The sequence below is a fragment of the Erigeron canadensis genome, chromosome 6, assembly GCF_010389155.1.
Source record: "Erigeron canadensis isolate Cc75 chromosome 6, C_canadensis_v1, whole genome shotgun sequence".
NCBI classification, from domain to species: domain Eukaryota; kingdom Viridiplantae; phylum Streptophyta; class Magnoliopsida; order Asterales; family Asteraceae; genus Erigeron; species Erigeron canadensis.
Window position 1 is genome coordinate 43,559,794 of NC_057766.1, and position 20,156 is coordinate 43,579,949.

Below are 20,156 nucleotides of genomic sequence, written 5' to 3' on the forward strand. Positions count from 1 at the left end.
ATTATCATTATTTAAGTGATTAACAACACATTCATCCGTTAAAATTGAAATAATCATGTTTTTTGTTTTGTGCATCCATCTTGGATGCATATTCATCAAAATGATGCATCCAACAAAAAACGTGATTTTTTAGATTTTGATGAATCAATGTGTTGTTAAACACTTAAATAATGATAATTAGTTATGCACTATGTCAGTTTTATGGACTTTTAATGCATCAAAATGATGATTTTAAGGTGTTCTCACCGTTCTTATTTTAAAACTGTTCTTATTTGATTGTCCCTATATATATATATATATAGATATATAGAGTAAGGGTTATTTGAGAACTCACAAATAAAAAAAATGCGAGAATAATTCTGGACTACTCATTTTCTTATATTTTATCTCTCTTCCATTAAATAAGAAATTCACCCAAATTATTTAAAATGCTTTATCTCACAAACCGTAAATCGTTAGACGAAACAAAAAACATGGGTAGTCTTAAAATTTCGTCCTCTTTCATTAGAGATCTAATTCGATATAATTTTGACGACTTTTTAATTTTCATTTTTTTCCCGTTGCATTCATCCTACACATGTGTAGGACATCCTACACATGTGTAAGATCATTGTTTTCACATGTAAATTAGTAAATGAACATATGTACACAACAATGAAGGTCAAGGGCGGAGCCCGTCTGTAACAACCGTCTTAGAAATGTTCTAAATAAGTTCTTTGAAACGTACTTTCGCCACTAGAACGGCTAGACAGTTCAATTTATTTAAGTTCGTGACGTGCTTTAGATCTAAATCATGTGCTTATATGAAGGTCAATTTGATCTTAAGTCTTGATTTATTTGACGAGTTCATGATTAAGTACAATGAAATATTAAAGTTCGGTTCATAAACGTTCGTGTTCATAAATGTTCTAGTTCAAAATGTTCGCAAATAATCCTTGCATTTATTAAGTTCATTTAATATGGGAAAGGTATATAAAGAATGAGATGGAAACCCTTGAGAGAGAAACACTATTCACTCATCTTCTCCATCTTTCTTCTCTCTCTCTCTAAAACACCTAGTGCAGCCACCTAAAACACACACAAAATTCATCCTTTCATTTTGGGTTGTTAAACCAAAATCATTTGTACTTTTAGCATCCTTGTGATAATCAAAACATATTTCTGGAATCAAATCTCAGGTAACAACAACAAATTATGAGTTTTTGATTAAATTAAAAGTTTACTTTTTCAAGTTCATGTTCTTGATGATTTGGTCCAATTTTGTTTGAAAATCGTGTTAATGATTAATGGGTTTGTGTCTAAGTGTGTTTAATAACATTTATGTGAACAAATTTGGGTCATAACATGCTTTAATCTACAAAACCCATTTTTGAAAGTGAAGGAAAACTTGTTCTTGATGTGCCACGGCTTGTTCATGTTATAGATGATCTTGAAATCGTTAAAAATGTTATTGGTTAGTGTTATTGTGAATAAAAGTACTAGTGCTATGTTCTAACAAATCCCGGAATCGATCTAGACCTTTGTAATGTGTGTTGGTCCCTAAGATCGTCCTAGGCAGCTTGTTGGTACATTATACTTGTTCGTTCGATCTTGTGTGGTGTTGTGATGTTGTTGGTACGTTTAATGGGTAACTGATCCTTTGGATCGGTTTTGCTCAAACAATCATTCTTGAACTAAAATGATCCTTGTACCTTGTTCTTGTCCTTGGATTTGGGACGATCTTGGTCTCAAATGTACTTAAAACGATCTTGAAGTCTTGAAACCTAAAACGATCACGAGCTACCTTGTATATGAAACGATCTTGAACCTTAAAACTTGAAACGATCTTGAAGCTTGCATCCAGGACGATCCTGACCTAGGGCAGGTAGGACGATCTTGAACTCTAGACAGCAGGACGATCTTGTTCTTTGTCCAGTGGGACGATCTTGAACTCCCAAACCCTAGACAATCTTCTACTCATCAGAAAACAACACGAATTTGTTCTATAACATACCACACTTGATCATTAATCACCAAACCAATTCATAACATCTTTAGCACTCGATCAATCACACCAAAGGCTACTTATTAACATCAAAGCTAGTTCATGAATTGATCTAAAACAACATACATCGTGCAAACCCTAATTGAGTACACTTAAGACATGATCTATCTTGATTATTAAAGTACAAGTTCTATGAACAACTAAATTGAGTTCTTAAGGCTAAAGTTCATTATTAAAGACACGTTCAACTCATTAACACGATAAGTACTTATGTGTAAGTTCAAAGACGCTTAGTTCAAGTCCAGTTCGTGTACTTAAAGTTCATTAAACTCTTTTGAGTCAAAACGTTCAAAGATCTTCAAAGGACCAAATCATCAGTTCATCAAGGGCATTTCAGTGATTAAATAATCACATGAACTAATATATGTACTTATTAATGATCAATGACATGTACTTAGGCATCCATCAAGACGTGCTTGGATTGTGATAGATGTAACTTATCTATCCCTGTGCTTGTTCTCTGTGCTATTACTACTGTGCTTGTACCAGATCACTGTGAGTTCACTAATCCCCCTTTCATACATCTTGTTCAAGTTCTTTTATCGGGGACTGAAAAGCATGAAAACCATTTTGTACTTGTACATATGTTCTTGAACTATTTTACGTACTATATTATGATCTTGAACTTGAACTACTTATGATATGATTCTTAAACTGTTTAAAGAAGTATTTAAGTCTTGAATGGGCAGGATCTTACATACATTTATACTACTGTACTTGATCTTTATTATGTTCTAGTTCGTACATGTACTTGTTCAGTTTTTGTTCACTGCTATCAATTCATATCTCACAGTTCAGGGAATGAACCGTAGGTAAATATGGACAGCGCTGTTTAAGGTAGGCCCACCCTCATTCTCCGCAGTTCTGGAGGATGCATATTACTTGTTCTTGTACTTGTTTTTGTTCTGATCTAGACCATATTTGACGTACTTGAGCTATATGAGCACATCATTACATTACAATTCAGTTCTGGCCAATCAGATTAGCAGTGACCACTTATATCTAAGGTTCATTATATGTTCTTGTTATGTTCATTCTATTATAAAGTACTTATGTTCAACGTGCAGATCTTGACCTAGTTCTTATTATATTAAAGTACTTATGTTCAACATGCAGATCTTGATCTAGTTCTTATTATTACAAAGTACTTTGGTTCAACGTACAAAACTTATGATCTTGTTCGTGTGATCCTGTTCTTATTATACATATATACTTATATGTAAACTAAACGTACATTATGTGAATCTCACCAACTACTTTTGACCTTTTTAACTTACATGCTTTTCAGGCTAGGCTTATAGATCTTTAGCATAGGAGTCTTCCTCTTTAAGCTCATCTCATTTGGCGATTGTTCAAGCGTACAAGATCAGGAGCTGCGAAGACTTTCCTTGCTAGTTCTGTTCAAGACTTGTAACTAAAAGACAATTGTTCTGTCTTTTGTTTATTGACTATTCTGAGTACATTATATGTTCTGTAATAACTTTCGTACTTATGTTCTCTTTTAATGTAATGGCTGTGTTGGAACTTGTACTGTGTGCGATTGTGCTTATCTATGCATCCCGTATATTCCGCTTTAGCGGGGTGTTACACCGTCAATCCATGGCAGAGCCATGGTAGCCAAGGACGGAGCCCGTCAGTCCATGGCGAAGGAATAATAGCTAAGGGTGGAGCCCGTTAGGTAGATCACCCCTCATTGGTCACCCCCTATGACCTATCCCCTCTATGACCTATCACCCTCTATGACCTATCACCCCCACTAGCTTTGGTTTATGAATATCCTTAAGGGTGAAGCCCGTTCTGAATCATAATTTTTGTTCAACCTACACATGTGTAAGTTATTTGTAACTAACAAAAAGAAAACGAGAATTAAAAAGTCGTCAAAAGTATATCGAATTGGATCTCTAATGAAAGAGGACGAAATTTTAAGACTACTCATGCTTTTTGTTTTGTCTAACGATTTACGGTTTGTGAGTTAGAACATTTTGAATGATTTGGGTGAATTTTATTATTTAATTGAAGAGAGAGAAAAAAGAAAATAATGTGTAGGAGTTCTCAAAATAATTTACCCCTATATATATATATATATATAATTCTTTTTTCTATCAAAATCGAAATGTACTTGTGGGTTGTACACATATGAATATTGTCTGGGGGTTTAAAGAATGATATTCTCTATAAATATTTTCAAATGGACAGTAAATCATGTCATCATACTCCGTTCATTTTTTAATACATTCAACCACTTAATACATTATTAAAAAAAAATGAGCCCTAACATTTAAATAGAAAAAGTTGTTTTACATGTTTTCAAAAGTTTATCAAGGTAAACGATGTAACAAATCAAAATGCTGGTTTGTTTTTGACAAACAATGGGATAAATTTATCATTAGTCTTGATTTAATTACGATAACACAGTATTGCAGTATACAATATTCATGATAAATTTACAAAAACACTTTTTATACCAGAAAGTAACAAAACATGCCCTTTCTCACTAACTCAACCAAAGAGTCGAAGACAGGAGTCGGTTACAATGAATCAAATGTAAAAAATACATATTTTGATATTTTCTAGTCAAACTTTGAAGACTTTTTGTTAGGCTCCGTGTGGACCAAGCTCGTATCATCTGTCAAAAGTCCATTTTTAAAAAAAACATCAGGCCCCAAAATTTGAACTACCGCCCAAACACTTCACTGTTTCAACTTTCAAGTGCGCATCTACATACATCACATTTTCTATCAAACAAACCCCCCCCCCCCCCCCCCCCCCCCCCCCCACACACACACTACTCTATTGCTTTCTCTCCCTCTTTTTCTAAATTCCACAAAACTATATCTATTTATATGTTTATTTACATGTAATCTATATAAAATGGGTAAGACTACGAGGTGGATTCGAGCTCTGTTCGGAGTTAAAAAGTCAGCTTCCAAGAAACAACAACCTACACAAGAAGAAAACCAAGTTTTATTTTCTTCGGGTTTGGTTTCATACCCGAAACAATCCGATGAAAACAACAAACATGCAATTGCAGTTGCAGCAGCCACGGCTGCTGTAGCCGAGGCTGCGCTAGCGGCTGCCCACGCCGCGGCTGAGGTTGTTAGATTAACAAGGGGCGGCGGCGGTGGTGGTAGTAGTAGGGTGTATTATGACGGTGAACGACTGCGGCGAGTGGCGGCTGTTAAAATACAATCCACATTTCGGGCTTACCTGGTATGTATGTGCTGGAATTTGAATTACTGTTTTGCCCTTTCAATGTTTTGAAATGCTTTTGTTTGATTTTAGGAAAAATATTATATCTTCCAAGAAAATCAATTAATAATTTTCATGATAACTTGATGATATGAAAGTATTATCTATTTGTGCTTTCTTCTAATGTTATCATTTAATTTTACTAAATGTTATAATCAAATTGGTAAACATATTATTGTGCTGATTTTTTTTTGTTAAGATTATATACTCATTTTCCATACTCAAATTAGTAGTATAGTGTGTGAGTGAGTGTGTGAGGGGTCCAACTGACCAACTTAACCTGAATTAATTTAAGTAATTTCTTGTGATTATTATGAAGAATCTATTGATTTTATACATTTTGGGTCCTACCACTTCATTTATTGGTGGTAGACTTTTTCTTCTTTCTATTTTGGACCCTTCCTTGTCATTACCAACCAAGTCAGTTTCACACTCCTCTTTAGACAAAATACTAATCAGATTGTATAGGTCATGAACTTTATGATGGAAGATAATCAATACTAAATTCATTTTTAGATTTAAATAAAATGTACCACTTTTATCATATTTGTAATAATTATAAAAATAGAAAATGATTTGTGTACTTTAATTACATGTCAAAAAATGTATCCAATGATAGAAATTAAAGATTAGAGAATATTATCAAAGGTCTGAATGAAGTAGTTATCTTTTGACATCTACATATTATGTATAACACTCTATTTGAGTCATGGTTGGATAAGTGGTTAACATCCTAGCCTCTGGAAACAGAGGTAATGGGTTCGATCCACATCTCATGCATAGGTTGGAGGGCTTTTTCTACCATTTAGGTAGAAAACTGGAAGCAGTCTCTCTACTTAGATAGGGATAAGGTCTGTCTACATCTTAACCTCCATCATATAACGTCAAAGTATTGTGGTTCAAAACCCGCAGAAGGCGACACCGAAGTGTTTATTTCTTTCTTACTCTATTTGAGTCATATACTTGGTATTTACCAATGTGTGTACATGTTGAAAACTCTACATTTCTTTTTATGTGAAATCTTGGAATTCGCTTTATTGGGAAGGAGTGGTTGATTAACCAATAAAGCTTAACCAGATAATAATTAGATAATACATCTACCAAACAATTGTCCCTCATATTATTGTTATTTTAATTGGTTGCTTAACTTTTACGTTCATTGCTACTTAATCTTATTAAATTTGTAACACTAAAATATTTGTGGTTTGTACCTTTATGTTACGGTCCAATGTCTCTGTTATAGTAAAACCATATTATTGGATGCTTTATATCTTTTAAGTGAATCATCATGGTGGCTAACGACGGATTGTACTATGTGTTAAAATAGTTGTACTTGTATAACATTAAAGCAAATGATTGGTGAATGTATAGGCTAGGAGAGCATTGAGGGCACTAAAAGCGTTGGTGAAGCTTCAGGCACTTGTACGAGGGCACATTGTGCGCAAACAGAGTGCAGACATGCTTCGACGAATGCAAGCCATGGCTCGCCTCCAGGCTCAGGCCCTTGCCAATCGAGCTCACTCAACTTCGTCACCACATTCAAGTATCAAGTCATCCCGTTCCTACCGACATCCAGTGAGTAAAATGTTGTTTAGGAAGTTTTCTTTTGTTGCATAGCTTTAGTTGTATATATATTGAACTAAGTTCTGATTTTTTGGCAACACAGCGATCTAACTCGTTGTCACACTTCAAAGTCTCTCTTGGCCAAGAACGGCGACATCCTAATGGGCCTAATTGGCTAGATAACTGGATGGAGGATACCTCCTGGACAAGCAATTATGATGATAAAAGTGACAAGATTCTTGAAGTAGATACCTGGAAGCCAAAAAATAGTACCACTCCGACAAAACCTCAAAAACCAGGTATGACCCGTTTCACGACCGACCTTTCGTCGATTGATTCAAATTGGGGAACAGATAAAGCAACACACAATTCGGAGTATAAGCATCAATCACATTCTGCATCCTCTAGGCCTGGAAGTGGCCGCAAAAGAAGCCTGTTTGCTCCAACTATTAAAGGGGAATACCCACAGAGCCTATTTGGATACTACCCAAGTCACCCAAACTATATGTCTAACACAGCATCATCTCAAGCAAGGATACGATCACTTAGTGCACCAAGGCAGAGACGCTACTGGGATCATTCAGATACCAAATCTGAAAGGGGTTTCAGTAAGTAGGCTTGTGAATTGACTATATTTACTTTAACGTAAGGGGTCTGATGTTGCTTGACTGGGTCATCTGAGTAGGTTTTCATTGACATTGTTACTGGTGTGTTTTGTACAGTGACCTTAAGGGGTAATCTTGCTTGATTGCTAAAACAAATTGTGTTCAATATATTATTCTCTCTCTTTTATGTTCTTTTTCTTTATTGCTGTAAGGCTGTAAACTATCATGTACTCGTATTATGTTAAAACTTTGGTAACAAGTATAATTGATATAAAGACCTGTAAATTGAAATATCATACGAGTACTTCCTACATTCAAAACATACAGTAACCATGGATCATGAGTTGGTTGTCCATTAGTTGGTTTCCACCTAATAACCAACTAATGGACCTGACATCGTTCAGCAGAATTCACCTGAAAACAGAAGAGCTGATAGGTGGTGTGGAATATATAGATATATGCTCGCTGGTATTAAGGTACTTGGGATCAGGCATCCTCTAGCAGGTTAAGAGATCAAAGAGATTTACACAACACTCTTTTACTGCTAGAGTGCTAGTGAATTGGTGAGTTAAGAAGCTGTAAAGACTAAACTCCCAAGTTGAAAAAAACTTTAAACTATGCCATGTTACTTAAGCCTAAAGGATAGCCAAACAAAGCCAAATTTGGGTTAACTCAAATGTTTATTGAAACTTGAAAGACAATTCAACTTAAATCAAGATAAACTTCACTTGGAGCTACTCAAATCAAACTTTAGAGTCAAACTAGAGTGCAAGAATATCACAAGACAGTTCAGTAGCCGTAGTCTTATCAAGCTTGTATCAATTCATTAGTTCACTCTGTGTATCGATAGTGGCATAATTATTCGGATTAACATTACCGAATATATACTATTGGATCATATTGACATACTTTTAGATGCAAATAATAAACTGGAGCCAAATTGAGCTTTTAGCTTGAAAATAAAAGGCTATATATAGAGCTCAAGTCAAGCTTTGAAAATTAAAACTCAAGTCAACCTAGTCAGCAGATGTTCACAACTCAAAGGTAAAGTAGCACCACTAATTATACCTAGCAGAAAGAATAAACTAGAAAAACCTTAGTAATTACAGTCAGTCCTCAGAACAACAGGAAGGCAAAATGAATCACCACAAAAACCAGGCAGAATAGCAATGGCACTAGCTACGTGTCAACTATAGGTAGTAATAACGCTGGTTAAACATAAGGCACAAAGAGCTGCCCCAAAGTCAGTGCAAGCCAAATAGCCAAAAGCAATGGGGCAATAGAACAAGGAGACTGCAAAACCAAAGATAGAGTATGTCGCCCCCATTGTTGATCAATGGTGTGGTAAAACAGATATATATATATATGCTGCCACTTAATTCAAAACTATCACCCATAAATAACCGCCAATAACCTTAAACTAAGGGCATTCATCATTCTTTAGCATCCAATTAGTTTCAGCTTTATAGACATTAGACAAAAATTGCGGCTTTGAATACGGAACATTACAAACACAATAAAAGAGAATCATGTTGTTAAACACCGAAAATAAAAATGGTAGATGCCCAACAGAAATTGCATGCTATTCGTACAAAATATTAAAAGCACCCCAATCTAAGATCATATCACATCCAAAAACAATTGTATGTAGAAAGTGTTTCATAACCGGGATTGTGATTGGTAAACAAAACATCTGAATCAACAAAAGATAAATAAAACATTCAAACGTTTTCCTAGGGTATGGAAGTTCAACGCTTTCCACCACCACCTCCAAGTTTAGGTCCCTTACCTGTCTTCGCCACATTTCCACCCTTTCCTTGTGTCTTTTGTTTTGATACTACCTCAGCTTTCTTTGCCTTCTTCTCGTCCTTGGTTTTCTTGATCCTTTCCTTGATTTCACTGCAACATTAAGGACGACAACATCTTTAGATATTACAACTATGCAAAAACAATTATAGTCACCAATATAACTCTCGAATAATAAAAACCATCGTACCGAAGAGCAGCCTCCCTAGCAGCATCACGAACTTCAGGTTTCTCGCTTCTTTTCTTCTGAATCACTTCCAATGTAGCTCCAACAATAGCTCTGGAATACGGCTTCTTGGTGGCACGACGCCTCTTCTTTGCCGTTTCTTGAGCAATATCCTATCAAGTTCATTTTTTTAAACTTAGAGAACAATCAATAGCATTATTAAAATTACAATTAGTCGTTCCAAGTAACAAAACTTCTAACCTTTTTGTGTTGCTTTCGGTACATGGCAGTCCATGTGAGCTTGGACGGCTTCAACTTATTGTGAAAATACCTCTTGCATTTTGAGTTTGCAAACAAAAACACCTATATCGACGACAGCAACCAAGTTTAGATTTGTAACAATGTTGAAAGCGAAAAGGCTAAACCATGGTTATAACATACATAATTATCTATATATACCTGAGAGTCGGATCGGATGAATCGAATACCCCTTCCTGGATAAATTTTTTGACCGCTGAATCGGCAAAGCTCAGTCCTATCATTTTACCAATATGTCAAATTCTAATACAACCCATTAATCATTTCTTAAAGGATTACAGATCATGAATAATTTTTTTAAACATGAGTTACACATTCATAAAATATATATATATCATAAAAGCTGTAAGCTGGGCCTGTAAGCTGGGCTAAAAACAATTAACTAAAATGAATGGAGATTTTCAAACATATAAATACTTACAGATAAAGATTTTCAAACCAAGAAATCAAACATATGGAGATTCACAGATATTAATTAAAAACAATTAACACAAATGTATGGAAAAAAAATCATACTTGAGAACCATGGCGGCTGCTGAAACAGGTTTCTCTTGAATAAAACCCTACAAACCCTAATACGCTTGGTTCTTATATGGATAACCAGTTGTATGATAAGTATAAGGGTTTCTAATTTGCAACCTAACCTGGGCCGGGTTTGGGCCTGTTCTAAGGATTTCTTGGACCCAATTTAAAAACGGGTATATACTTGGTTAAAAGAAATTAGATAGCAATAGCCGTGGGCAAAAAACCGGTTCCCAAAAACCGATCTGGATTATCCAAGAACCGGAACCGATTGGAACCGGTTCCTGAGGTTCCTCAAGAACCATCGGTTCGGGACCGGTTTCACCTTTGGATCCAAAAATCGGTTCCTTACGGTTCCAATCGGTTCCGAACAAAAAAAGGGGGGGAAACGAAAAAACATGATCAAACGTTGACCAAGAACCGGTTTCGGTTCTTGAATAACCGGTTCCAGTCAATGTCGACTGTAACCGGTTCTATCGGTTCTAATCCAATGCCCACCTCTAAATAACAATAGCGAAAGGTCATGCCCACAACCTGAATTTTTTAGAAACCAGTTCCAAACCAAAATCGAAACTGTTTTTAACGCAATTAAAAAATAGTTTTGACGAAACCTGTATTTTTGATTAAAGGTTAACCGATTTTATTCAAATTTTTTTCATAAACAGATCCAAACCAATATGGAAATAGTAAAAAAATTTCTAGAACTAAAAACTAGAATTGATTTGGGAGAAGCCGATTTTTTCTTTGTTCAGTTTTCTGAAATCGGTTATCCCAAGAGTAGTTGAAGATTATTTTCATTTACTTTTTAAAATTTAAACTTTAATATATTTTATTTATTTATTATTGTTATTATTAGTTTTTGCTTTTATTTAATGGCAAATTTAGGTTCAACAACATTGTCGTTTTATATACCCAACTTCATTTTCATCGGTATCATGGTTATTTTTGAGATTTTAGTGTCTCCAGTTAAGGCTGACAATTTTCACAAGGAACCTGTTAACACGACACGACCTGTTCTTAACAGGTTTCGTGTCTTAACAGGTTTGGACCTGTTAAGATTATACATATATATAAAAAAACTAAGAATTGATATAATAATTTGACTTGATATACGATTTTTATAAGGTAAGATTTCTATGAACTTTTATAATGTAAGATTTATTATCGCTATATAATAGTTGAGCTTTGTTAGAGTTTATGTATCGCTAAGGTTTTTTTTAAATATTAGTCAAGAATTATATAATATATATGTTAACAAGTTTCTTAACAGGTTTTAATAGGTGCACCTGTTAATTTTTGTGTCGTGTTCGTGTTTGAAAATTTACACGATTAGTTAACAGGTCGTGTTCGTGTTTGACCTTAACAGGTTTGTCTCTTAACAAGTTTCGTGTGACCTATTATCCCACCCTTATCTCCATATCGATATCGAGTAGCATTTTGCTCACACCTTAAATTAAACCCAAAACCTTAAAGTTTAAGTTCGTTCAAGTATTAGTTTTTTTTTATTAATTGATGGTTGGTCTTATTATTAATTTTCAACTTCATCTATTTTCACTATTGTGATAGCATATTGTCACAATAATGAGCAAAAGCTCGTCAATGAGATTTTTTTTGTTTAAGGTCTATAACGGAGGTGTTAAGTTTTATATGAAGTGTATTTAAATCTCAATATGTCAATGTATTTTATATGAAGTGTTATTTAATATAATACAAGAGGTTGTGGGAGGTTAACATTTTTGTCTTTGAAGACAATTTGAGGGTTCGATCATCACCCTTTGCAAAGGATAAATGTTTTTTTCTATTATTTTAGATGTAATCTAAAAGCAACATTTCTAACTCGATAACCGTTTACATCTCAACATCCTTTATAGACCGTTTGAGGTATTGAGAATTTGAGATACAAAACTCGTATACTATATAAGAGGTTTTGGAATAAGACATTAGTTATATTTTGGATCATTACTTTTGTCAAATTTCAGCTATATTAGAGAATTTAACTTAATGCTTTTTCTACAAGTATAAATGAAAATCATAAAGTAGTCAATGGTAAGATACTAAGATATACTTAATAGATTAAAGAGCATATAATATATCATTGCTAGTAATTAATATTATTTTATCTTAAGTTATCTTTAAAAAAATTTTAGCCACTTTAAGATATTTCTGTTTACGGCCCTATTTCTTACCTTTAATTAGCTTTCTATATAAATGGGTGTCCCGATTGTAATATTAATCTCTGTTTTTGTTTTTCAAGTTTAAGTATTCGTTTATAATTTGTCATCGATTGCTCACCGTTAGTCACTGTAAGTCGTTTCCAATAGCCAAAGCAATCCCACCCAACCAAAAGCCTCTTCATCTCATTTGTTTTTTATTCAATATCTTGGTCAATTCTTACATATTTTTTGTTTATTTCAATTATTTGTTAGCTACGTACAACTTTATACTACTACAGATGATAGTCTATGCATACTTGGCAAACTAGATAGTACACCTATCATATGGTTTCTCAACATTGGTCTTTCACTAAGGGGTGTTTGGTATGATGGAATGGAAATAAGAGAAAGAGAATGAAAATGACTTCCTTTGTTTGTTTGAGACGAAGAAAGGAGAAAATGGAATTAATTCCATTCTCTCAATTCTTTACAAATTGTAGAGAATGAGTGAGAATGAAATTTTTTTTTTTTTTTGAATATGTTATATGTAATAAATGTATTATTATTTAAAATTTTATTTTTTATATATATTCATTCTCTGTGGGTACCAAACAACGGAATTCATTATCTTTCCAAATACTCATTTTTTTTCTCACTATTTCCATTCTCTATGATTCCCTCATACCAAACATCCCAGGTTATCACGATCCATGTAGCAAGTTAGCAACATATATAATCATAGTACAAAATACAAATTAACGTATTATGTTTATATAATATGTATACATTAACAAGCATAAAAGCAAAACCCAAATAAAAACAGAAGCAATTAGCTACACGCCGACACTTCTACTCAAAAATGATAATTCAAAAAATTTAGCCAACGTAGAACATAAATAAAATCAAAAAAGAAAAAAACCATCGGGGTAAACATGCTAATTTGGTGGAAGTTGGGGACCAAATTTATAACTTTAGTCTGACCGTCTCACCTCATATCCCGGCAACCTCCAACACCCCCCAAGCTACCGTCACCTCCACTTCGCAGCCCCCATCCACCTGCCGCGGTAAGTTTTCAATTATTGTATCAATCAAAACTAATATTTCAATCTTATTTGATTTATTTAATAGTTGCTGCTGTAATTAAATTTCTATCATATTTATTCATTTACATATACATTTATATTATTTATCTTTACCTTTTATTGAATATTTGGTACCTTTTTGAATGATCATTTTAATAAACTAGTAAGTTGTGGTTTAAAGCTGTATTCATTATCATTATCTATATCACATTTATTTTAATAGTAGCTATTTTACTTTTACTTTACTTGTATAGTTGGTATAGTTTTAGTTTGTCATATTTTGCAATATTTGGTATTAAATTTGTTTCATTCTCATGGTTACGCGAGGTCATGTCTTTCAAGCTTACGCGGTGGGTCTAGGCGGATTAGTAGTAAGATTGACATTGTGTGTTTTCAGGTGGGCGACTTAAAGACAATGTAGTACATATGGACAGTGGCATTGATAGGATCATGTTGGTGAGATTGGTGATCGAAGAGGAGACCTTTTAGCAGGTATGTTCGCCAACCACTCCTAGGAGTTTGAAAGCTGAGACTCACTAGATAGATTATGAGGGGTAGCCCAGAGGCTCAACGATTAATATTAGGAGATAATTTAAACGGACATATATGAGGGGAAGCATACAATGTACTTGGGCGCACATGCTGGTTTCTGGTTTGGAGTAAGGAATGAAGGACATACGCTACTTGAGTTTGCTACCACCACACGACTTGGTTGTCGCAACTTTTTCTTTAAGTAGAGAGGCACCCAACTGATATTCTTCCAGAGTGGACAACATAGTACATAGATCGAATATATCCTAGTGCGTAAACGCGAGATTAGGGTATGCAGAGACTGCAAAGTTCTTCCTAGAGAGGCTTGCTACTCCCAACATAAAACTTTGGTCAAACTGTCAAAGACAGTATAAGCACACGCTTGTTGCATGACCCATGGAGATGATGCCGGACTAATGCTTCCTCCAAGGTTGGCTTTTGTACAGGTCTCATACTTTAACCTTAATTTCTTTTAGTATTTTACGAGTTATGCTTGTAGTTATTATGTCGTCGAAAGTTCATCTGTTTATCGTGTCACATGCTGTTAGATTTTCCTTCCTTAACTCTCCAGCATAATTTAGTATCTTAGTTTTCTTGGTAGTACAAAGAACTTCAGTTTTTATATTAAATATTTGCAAAAGGAACATTGTTGTATGCATTAGGTTTTCAATAGTTATTACAATTAATAGACACAACTATTCTCATTTTAGTTTACTAATTACTACCAGTAACTGTATAATTGCATAAAGTCTCTTTCATGTTTAAAGGTGGTGCTTGTACAGCTGTGCTGATTTGGAAGAAGGCTAATGAAAAGATTGAAGTTCTTGATGCTGCTCTGTCCATCAAAGATGTACTTCATAATGCTGGGACTAAGTAAAACTAGCTGATTCTGATCAAAGAACACCAGGATGGAAAATTAATTTCTAGGAAATGAAGGTGAGCTACTAAATGAAGTTTGAAGTGACTTGTTATCACTGTCAGATTATTATTCTCTCCATACTCAGTGAAATGTACATATTATCTTTAACATACTTTTTTTTTTCCTCATCTCCAAGTAATAATGAATTTACTGGTGCAGGGTATTCCTCTATGAATTGAAATTGGTCCTTGTGATGTTTCCAGCAGGAGTGTGGTCATATCTGGAAGAGCTATTCATGGAAAACCAGGGAAGGTTTTTGGAATATCTATGGAACCTTCAGTACTCTTACCCAATGTCAAATAAAAGTCGGATGCGGTTCAATTACCCCTTTTGGATAAAGCATCTTCTCTCCAACATAGGTATAGAGCCCAATCCTAACACCTTGCTTGTGAAATAAGAGTAAAATAATGAAGGATGGAAAAAATTTTAACCCCCACTTATTTTTAGATTATGTGCTATCATAATTACTGTTTTTCTTGGGGAAACTAAATCTACTTCAACAGGGTTGGAATTCATGGTGGGCATATATATGTAGTGGTTTCATATGTGATGAGCTCATTTGCATGTGTGTGGAAAAGTAGGGAATCACCTGCTGGTTGAAGCATGCATCATTTTCCCATTAGCCTTTCACTCTTCCCATTACATGATTGTTGGTCCAAACGTTAGGTTTCCCAACTCTGTTCAGCTATTAAATTTCTACTAGAATAATAAAAATGACATTAGTAATTTTCCACAACGTTTTCACTTTTCACTATACCAAATTTATGAGGATTTGAGTTACAAAGCCATCATCTTTGCTTTCAAATTTTAATATTAAAGTTTGATGAGGTAATTATGATTTTTCAATTAGTCCTGGACAAGGCACTATTTCTAAATGTATGATTTTTGGGTGGTTACTTTTAGAAAAGGAAAATAGGGTCCCTAAAGAAAATGTGGTTTTAATGTCTGTGCAAGTGGGCCGGATCAGGTCAGGATGACCCATACCCTTTCTTTAGATTGTATACATGAAAACTTGTATTTTGTGTCTATATGATATTTAGGGGGTTTAGAAAGGGAAGATGAAATTTTCCCAACATTTCCTTATTTTGTGTCTATATAGTTATTCAGTTATAGCGACTTTGGAAGTTTTATGCATTTGAATACACCTCAAGAGTTTGAGTAACTTTGGCCTGTCTGTCTTAGTTATTTTCAACCACAGATCATCTAATTTGATATCCCGTTCACAACCAAGCCGGTCATTAAAATAGTCTTTCTCATAAATCTATCGTATAACCTGATGAAACTATATTTCCAGTTCACCTTTCACTCCTGACTTCCTTATCTTATTTTACAGTGATCAAGATGATGGTGAAGAAAACATAGGTGCAACCTTTAGATGTTTTCCTTCCAATTAACCTCAAGGGTCAAAGAACTTCCTTATGACGGGTAGTCCTGCAGACGCAGTTATAGTTTTTGCTAAATCTTACTGAACAACTGTCCTATTCATAATCAGGTCCACATTCTATTCTTAGGTAAATTTGCGTTTTCAGTTTTCATAAGTTATTTCAAATTAGCCTGAATACTAAACTTTTCCTTCCTTCAATTTTAGTAATTAGGACTCGTGTTTGAACATCCGCATGTAAACATCTTGGGTGTGGGAAAGGGTTCGGAAACCATCACAGGATACCCAGTTAGGTTTTGTAGTTTGAGTAATTTAGCTTAGTTAACCATAATGCGGTGGGATAAATAGTTTCTTATAGTTTCCTTTTTGTTTTTTTCCATGATATATGATAGTATTTACGGTAATTGGTAAGAGTTTTTATCATGAAGAGTAAAGAAATATAAAGGAAAACATTCGTTATCAAATTTTAAGTTGATAATTAAAGAGATGGATGCTGAAGTTCGACAAAATGTATAAAGAAATCATTAATTAACATTTTAGATGTAAACTATATTAGTAATTTTCCATATTTAAATTTATTTATTACTTAGCCAGAAAACAACAATAGTTGCCTTAGTAGGTGGGGATACTACAAGGTTATTTGGCATCTTGAAAAATTAAGGGATTTAACAAACTTATACAATTATTATAAGGGAAAATAAAAGGCATGTGCTCTCAGATCACTTGTACAGGAAAAATTTCCGCGTTGTACATAATACGCGGTACATAAATTATACATATAGGCAATTAACAATCAGCACTGTATTCTTTATTAAACACATATAGCACAAATACATAATAAAAAACATGAAAGCAAAATACATATATTAAACAAATTTAAGAAACAACAATGCAATATAATAACTATAAGACTATAAGTTATCCGTATTATTGATATCTTCAAGGGAATATGCAGAGTATAAGTATGAAATAATCCAATTATCTTCTGCGGGCCGCATTTTCTCTTTGAGCATTGAAGTAGACAGCAGCAACCGGTGACCCTAGGTCATTTTCTTGAGAGAAGGCACGAGTATTGAAATTATCACGAGAAACAGGTGTCCTTACTGATTGCCTAGCTCTTTGTTTGAACAATAAGAACACATATCGATGGATTCCTATAACTGGCTTGGGTTTTTCATAGCTCACAATCTCCCTTCCTGATACGTATCCATTTTTTAAAATAGTTCAGCATATGTTAATGTTTAAAGTACCAAGAATTTAACAAATATTCCATACAAGACGTACCAAAAGTAGCGTCAGTGGTACCAGGAATGTCAGTGACGATCCTGAAACATAGAGGTTTAGTAAATTCACATTAAAATAAAATCTGTAATAATCACATTCGACTTGGACCACAACCATTTGGTTAAGGACATTAGATGCCGCTAGGCCAAAGACCTGTTGGTAACACCTGTAGGCTTATTGTATCATGTAATACATCACAAATTCACAATAGAAAAAGAAGTGAATCTTCAATTTATTCTCACCAATGGAGATGTTCTCTTAAGTAAGGATCACTTGGGCTTGGAGCATCTGGGTCTGTCATGATCTTCAAGTAAATAATGAAAATATATGTTAATATACATACATATATCCAGACATTTGTGAGTTTAAAGCATAAAGAAATAGAGCATTACAATAGTATAAGAAGATCTCATGTCCACTCCGCCAATTTGAACCTGTGGTTTGTGTGCAATGGTAGTAGGCATTAGCTCATGGCCATTAAAGACCTGGTAATTGGGATTGTAGGTTACTTCCATTATCACACTTGGTGTGAATGGGTCGACCACATCTCCTATCACCCTTCCTACTACAAGTGACATATTGATCCAACGAATGTAGCCGGGACCTGTATTTATCTAGGAAGACACCTCTTATTTAATAAATCTGTAATGAAATAATGTGTGAGGTCCCTTTTATAGGCACAAAATATGTAGGATTGACAGATGCATGAAATGGAAGTGTTTGGGTGGCTTAATCATAAGAGCTCAAAAGATTCACTTTCATACTCAAGTTAGTACTATACTAATCTTACCCTTTTTTTTCCAAATCAGGAAGTTATTATGTCTAAAGCTTATTGGATGAATTATAATACATTGCAAATCAAGAATAAAGGTACTACTGCCTTTTCTTTCTGAATTCCATTTTCCCACCTGTGACATATACTCTGTTATGTTCTAGGCAAATTAGAATTCGCCTTTCTGTTATCATAGTCTTATAAAGTACGATAATTTATCAAGAAGGTTTAATGGCCTACGACATTCCTAATTTGTTTAACTCGGAAACTGATATACTTATCACTATGTTAGTTATCAGGAATTTGCTGATAACTATTCAAATTTTGATTCTTTTCTGCTTCTATTTTTGTTATGAGTAATTAGGATTTGCAGTCATTCTAGTTATATGTAAGCAATTAATAAATAGATTCGATAAATGAAAATGATAGAATGGTATAGAGGAATATAAGTATCACATATGGTATGATTGAAATAGATAGACGTGGAAAGGGGAAGCTTTCCAAAGATGCAAAATATGTCTCTCTATGGGATTCTTCAAAGCCAAGTGGCGGCTTGTATTTAATTCTGTATGTTGTAAGGGATTGTAAATTTAGCATAAAGTGCAGAAGACAAAATTATATATGAAGCTGTTCCATCGTTAATATTCATCTTATTCTTTTTCTCCCCTTTAGTTTCATTGATACACGTGAGCCGCGACAAAAAAAGGGTGACAAGTGTCTTGTTCTGAATGAATGAGCTTCAAAGTTACAGATGCATGAAAACGAAATCTGACATCCAAAAGGAGTATCTTGAGCTTAGTGGAAAATATCTTGATTTCAGAAAAGAACGGGGCGAATTGTATTAGGTTAGAGATGGCAAGATGAGTGAGTGGGCACAAGGGTTCCTTAGACCATCCACAACAAGGATGTCCATAGGAAATTTGTGGTGACATGTAGGGTGTTTGTAGAAAGACTATTGATGTGAGTGGTGACATGGAGGATGTTCATCCATGGTTGTTTGTAGAGAAGGATGAGGAAGAATGAGGAGAGATAAAGGTAAACGACAAAAGTTACTTTGGAATTTATTTGGTTGTTTGTAAGAAGGATGTATATATTATTGTTGTGGGTAAAAAGTGTTTGTGGGAATGATGGATGAAAAGCTGACGTAGCATGTTGATTAGGATGTTTGTTAGAAGGATATCCTGAACTAATGCGGATAGTCTTATGGATCATAAGGGTTCATGCTTAATATGGGTCATTTTCAGTAAAGGTGGACACATGCCTGTTCAGGTTGAATCACAAATTTTATTTTGTTCATTTTTTTGAAACTTCGATATGTGTTTATTATAGATACATGAATCAGAAATTTGCAATAATATAATCTAAATCTCATGTTGGGGATTTTTGCTGTACAAAATATCTCTGTGTGGCATTTGACCTGTTAGAACCATTCCCCTTAAAGCTAGTATGTTTATGGAAACTGTTTGAGATTGAAAACAACCCAAACCGACAATTTACATGTATGAATTGAATTTGTCGCCTTAGGCTTGTTTTGTTGTTTGCATTTAGTCCTAAAGTATAACATTTATCCAAATTTGTAGTACTTAAATGATTTTTGGGATTAATATATAAGCCACGTTAAAATTTTTTGTCACCTTTATATTAGGTCTACAAGTAGACTATATACACTAAAGAGCTTTAATAAGAAGACCTAATCATTTTTCATATACTATAGTCATGTCAAATCCTCTTCTTAGGAAGTTAGCTGGACAAGTTTATGTA

The 20,156-nt window shown here is 34.2% G+C and overlaps 3 protein-coding genes and 1 long non-coding RNA gene across 7 annotated transcripts; 2 read left to right on the top strand and 2 right to left on the bottom strand.

Moving 5' to 3' along the window:
• Positions 1 to 4,827: 4,827 nt before the first annotated feature.
• On the top strand, positions 4,828 to 7,659 carry LOC122604024 (protein IQ-DOMAIN 23-like). Its single transcript, XM_043776910.1, has 3 exons — positions 4,828 to 5,254; positions 6,665 to 6,868; positions 6,960 to 7,659. Exons 1-3 carry the CDS (start codon positions 4,916 to 4,918, stop codon positions 7,470 to 7,472), a joined length of 1,056 nt encoding a protein of 351 aa, XP_043632845.1. The 5' UTR covers positions 4,828 to 4,915; the 3' UTR covers positions 7,473 to 7,659.
• Positions 7,660 to 9,059: 1,400 nt separating this feature from the next.
• LOC122603597 (60S ribosomal protein L24) lies at positions 9,060 to 10,371 on the bottom strand. The gene is made up of 5 exons (XM_043776346.1): positions 10,268 to 10,371; positions 9,893 to 9,968; positions 9,695 to 9,796; positions 9,458 to 9,606; positions 9,060 to 9,360 (listed from the first exon to the last, which is right to left on the bottom strand). Exons 1-5 carry the CDS (start codon positions 10,276 to 10,278, stop codon positions 9,210 to 9,212), a joined length of 489 nt encoding a protein of 162 aa, XP_043632281.1. The 5' UTR covers positions 10,279 to 10,371; the 3' UTR covers positions 9,060 to 9,209.
• Positions 10,372 to 13,404: 3,033 nt separating this feature from the next.
• LOC122602977 lies at positions 13,405 to 19,786 on the top strand. 4 transcript variants are annotated; one of them, XR_006324423.1, is made up of 8 exons: positions 13,405 to 13,490; positions 13,906 to 14,485; positions 14,807 to 14,975; positions 15,118 to 15,317; positions 16,292 to 16,469; positions 17,295 to 17,433; positions 18,433 to 18,493; positions 19,068 to 19,786. It is a non-coding gene; the product is annotated as an uncharacterized LOC122602977 (long non-coding RNA). The 4 variants fall into 4 exon arrangements; XR_006324422.1 differs by having other exon boundaries at positions 14,822 to 14,975; XR_006324424.1 differs by having other exon boundaries at positions 14,822 to 14,975; positions 16,292 to 16,450.
• Positions 17,066 to 18,278, bottom strand: LOC122602976 (CEN-like protein 1). The gene is made up of 4 exons (XM_043775591.1): positions 18,016 to 18,278; positions 17,866 to 17,927; positions 17,624 to 17,664; positions 17,066 to 17,535 (listed from the first exon to the last, which is right to left on the bottom strand). The coding sequence occupies exons 1-4, from the start codon at positions 18,199 to 18,201 to the stop codon at positions 17,318 to 17,320; spliced, it is 507 nt and encodes a 168-aa protein (XP_043631526.1). The 5' UTR covers positions 18,202 to 18,278; the 3' UTR covers positions 17,066 to 17,317.
• Positions 19,787 to 20,156: the final 370 nt, after the last annotated feature.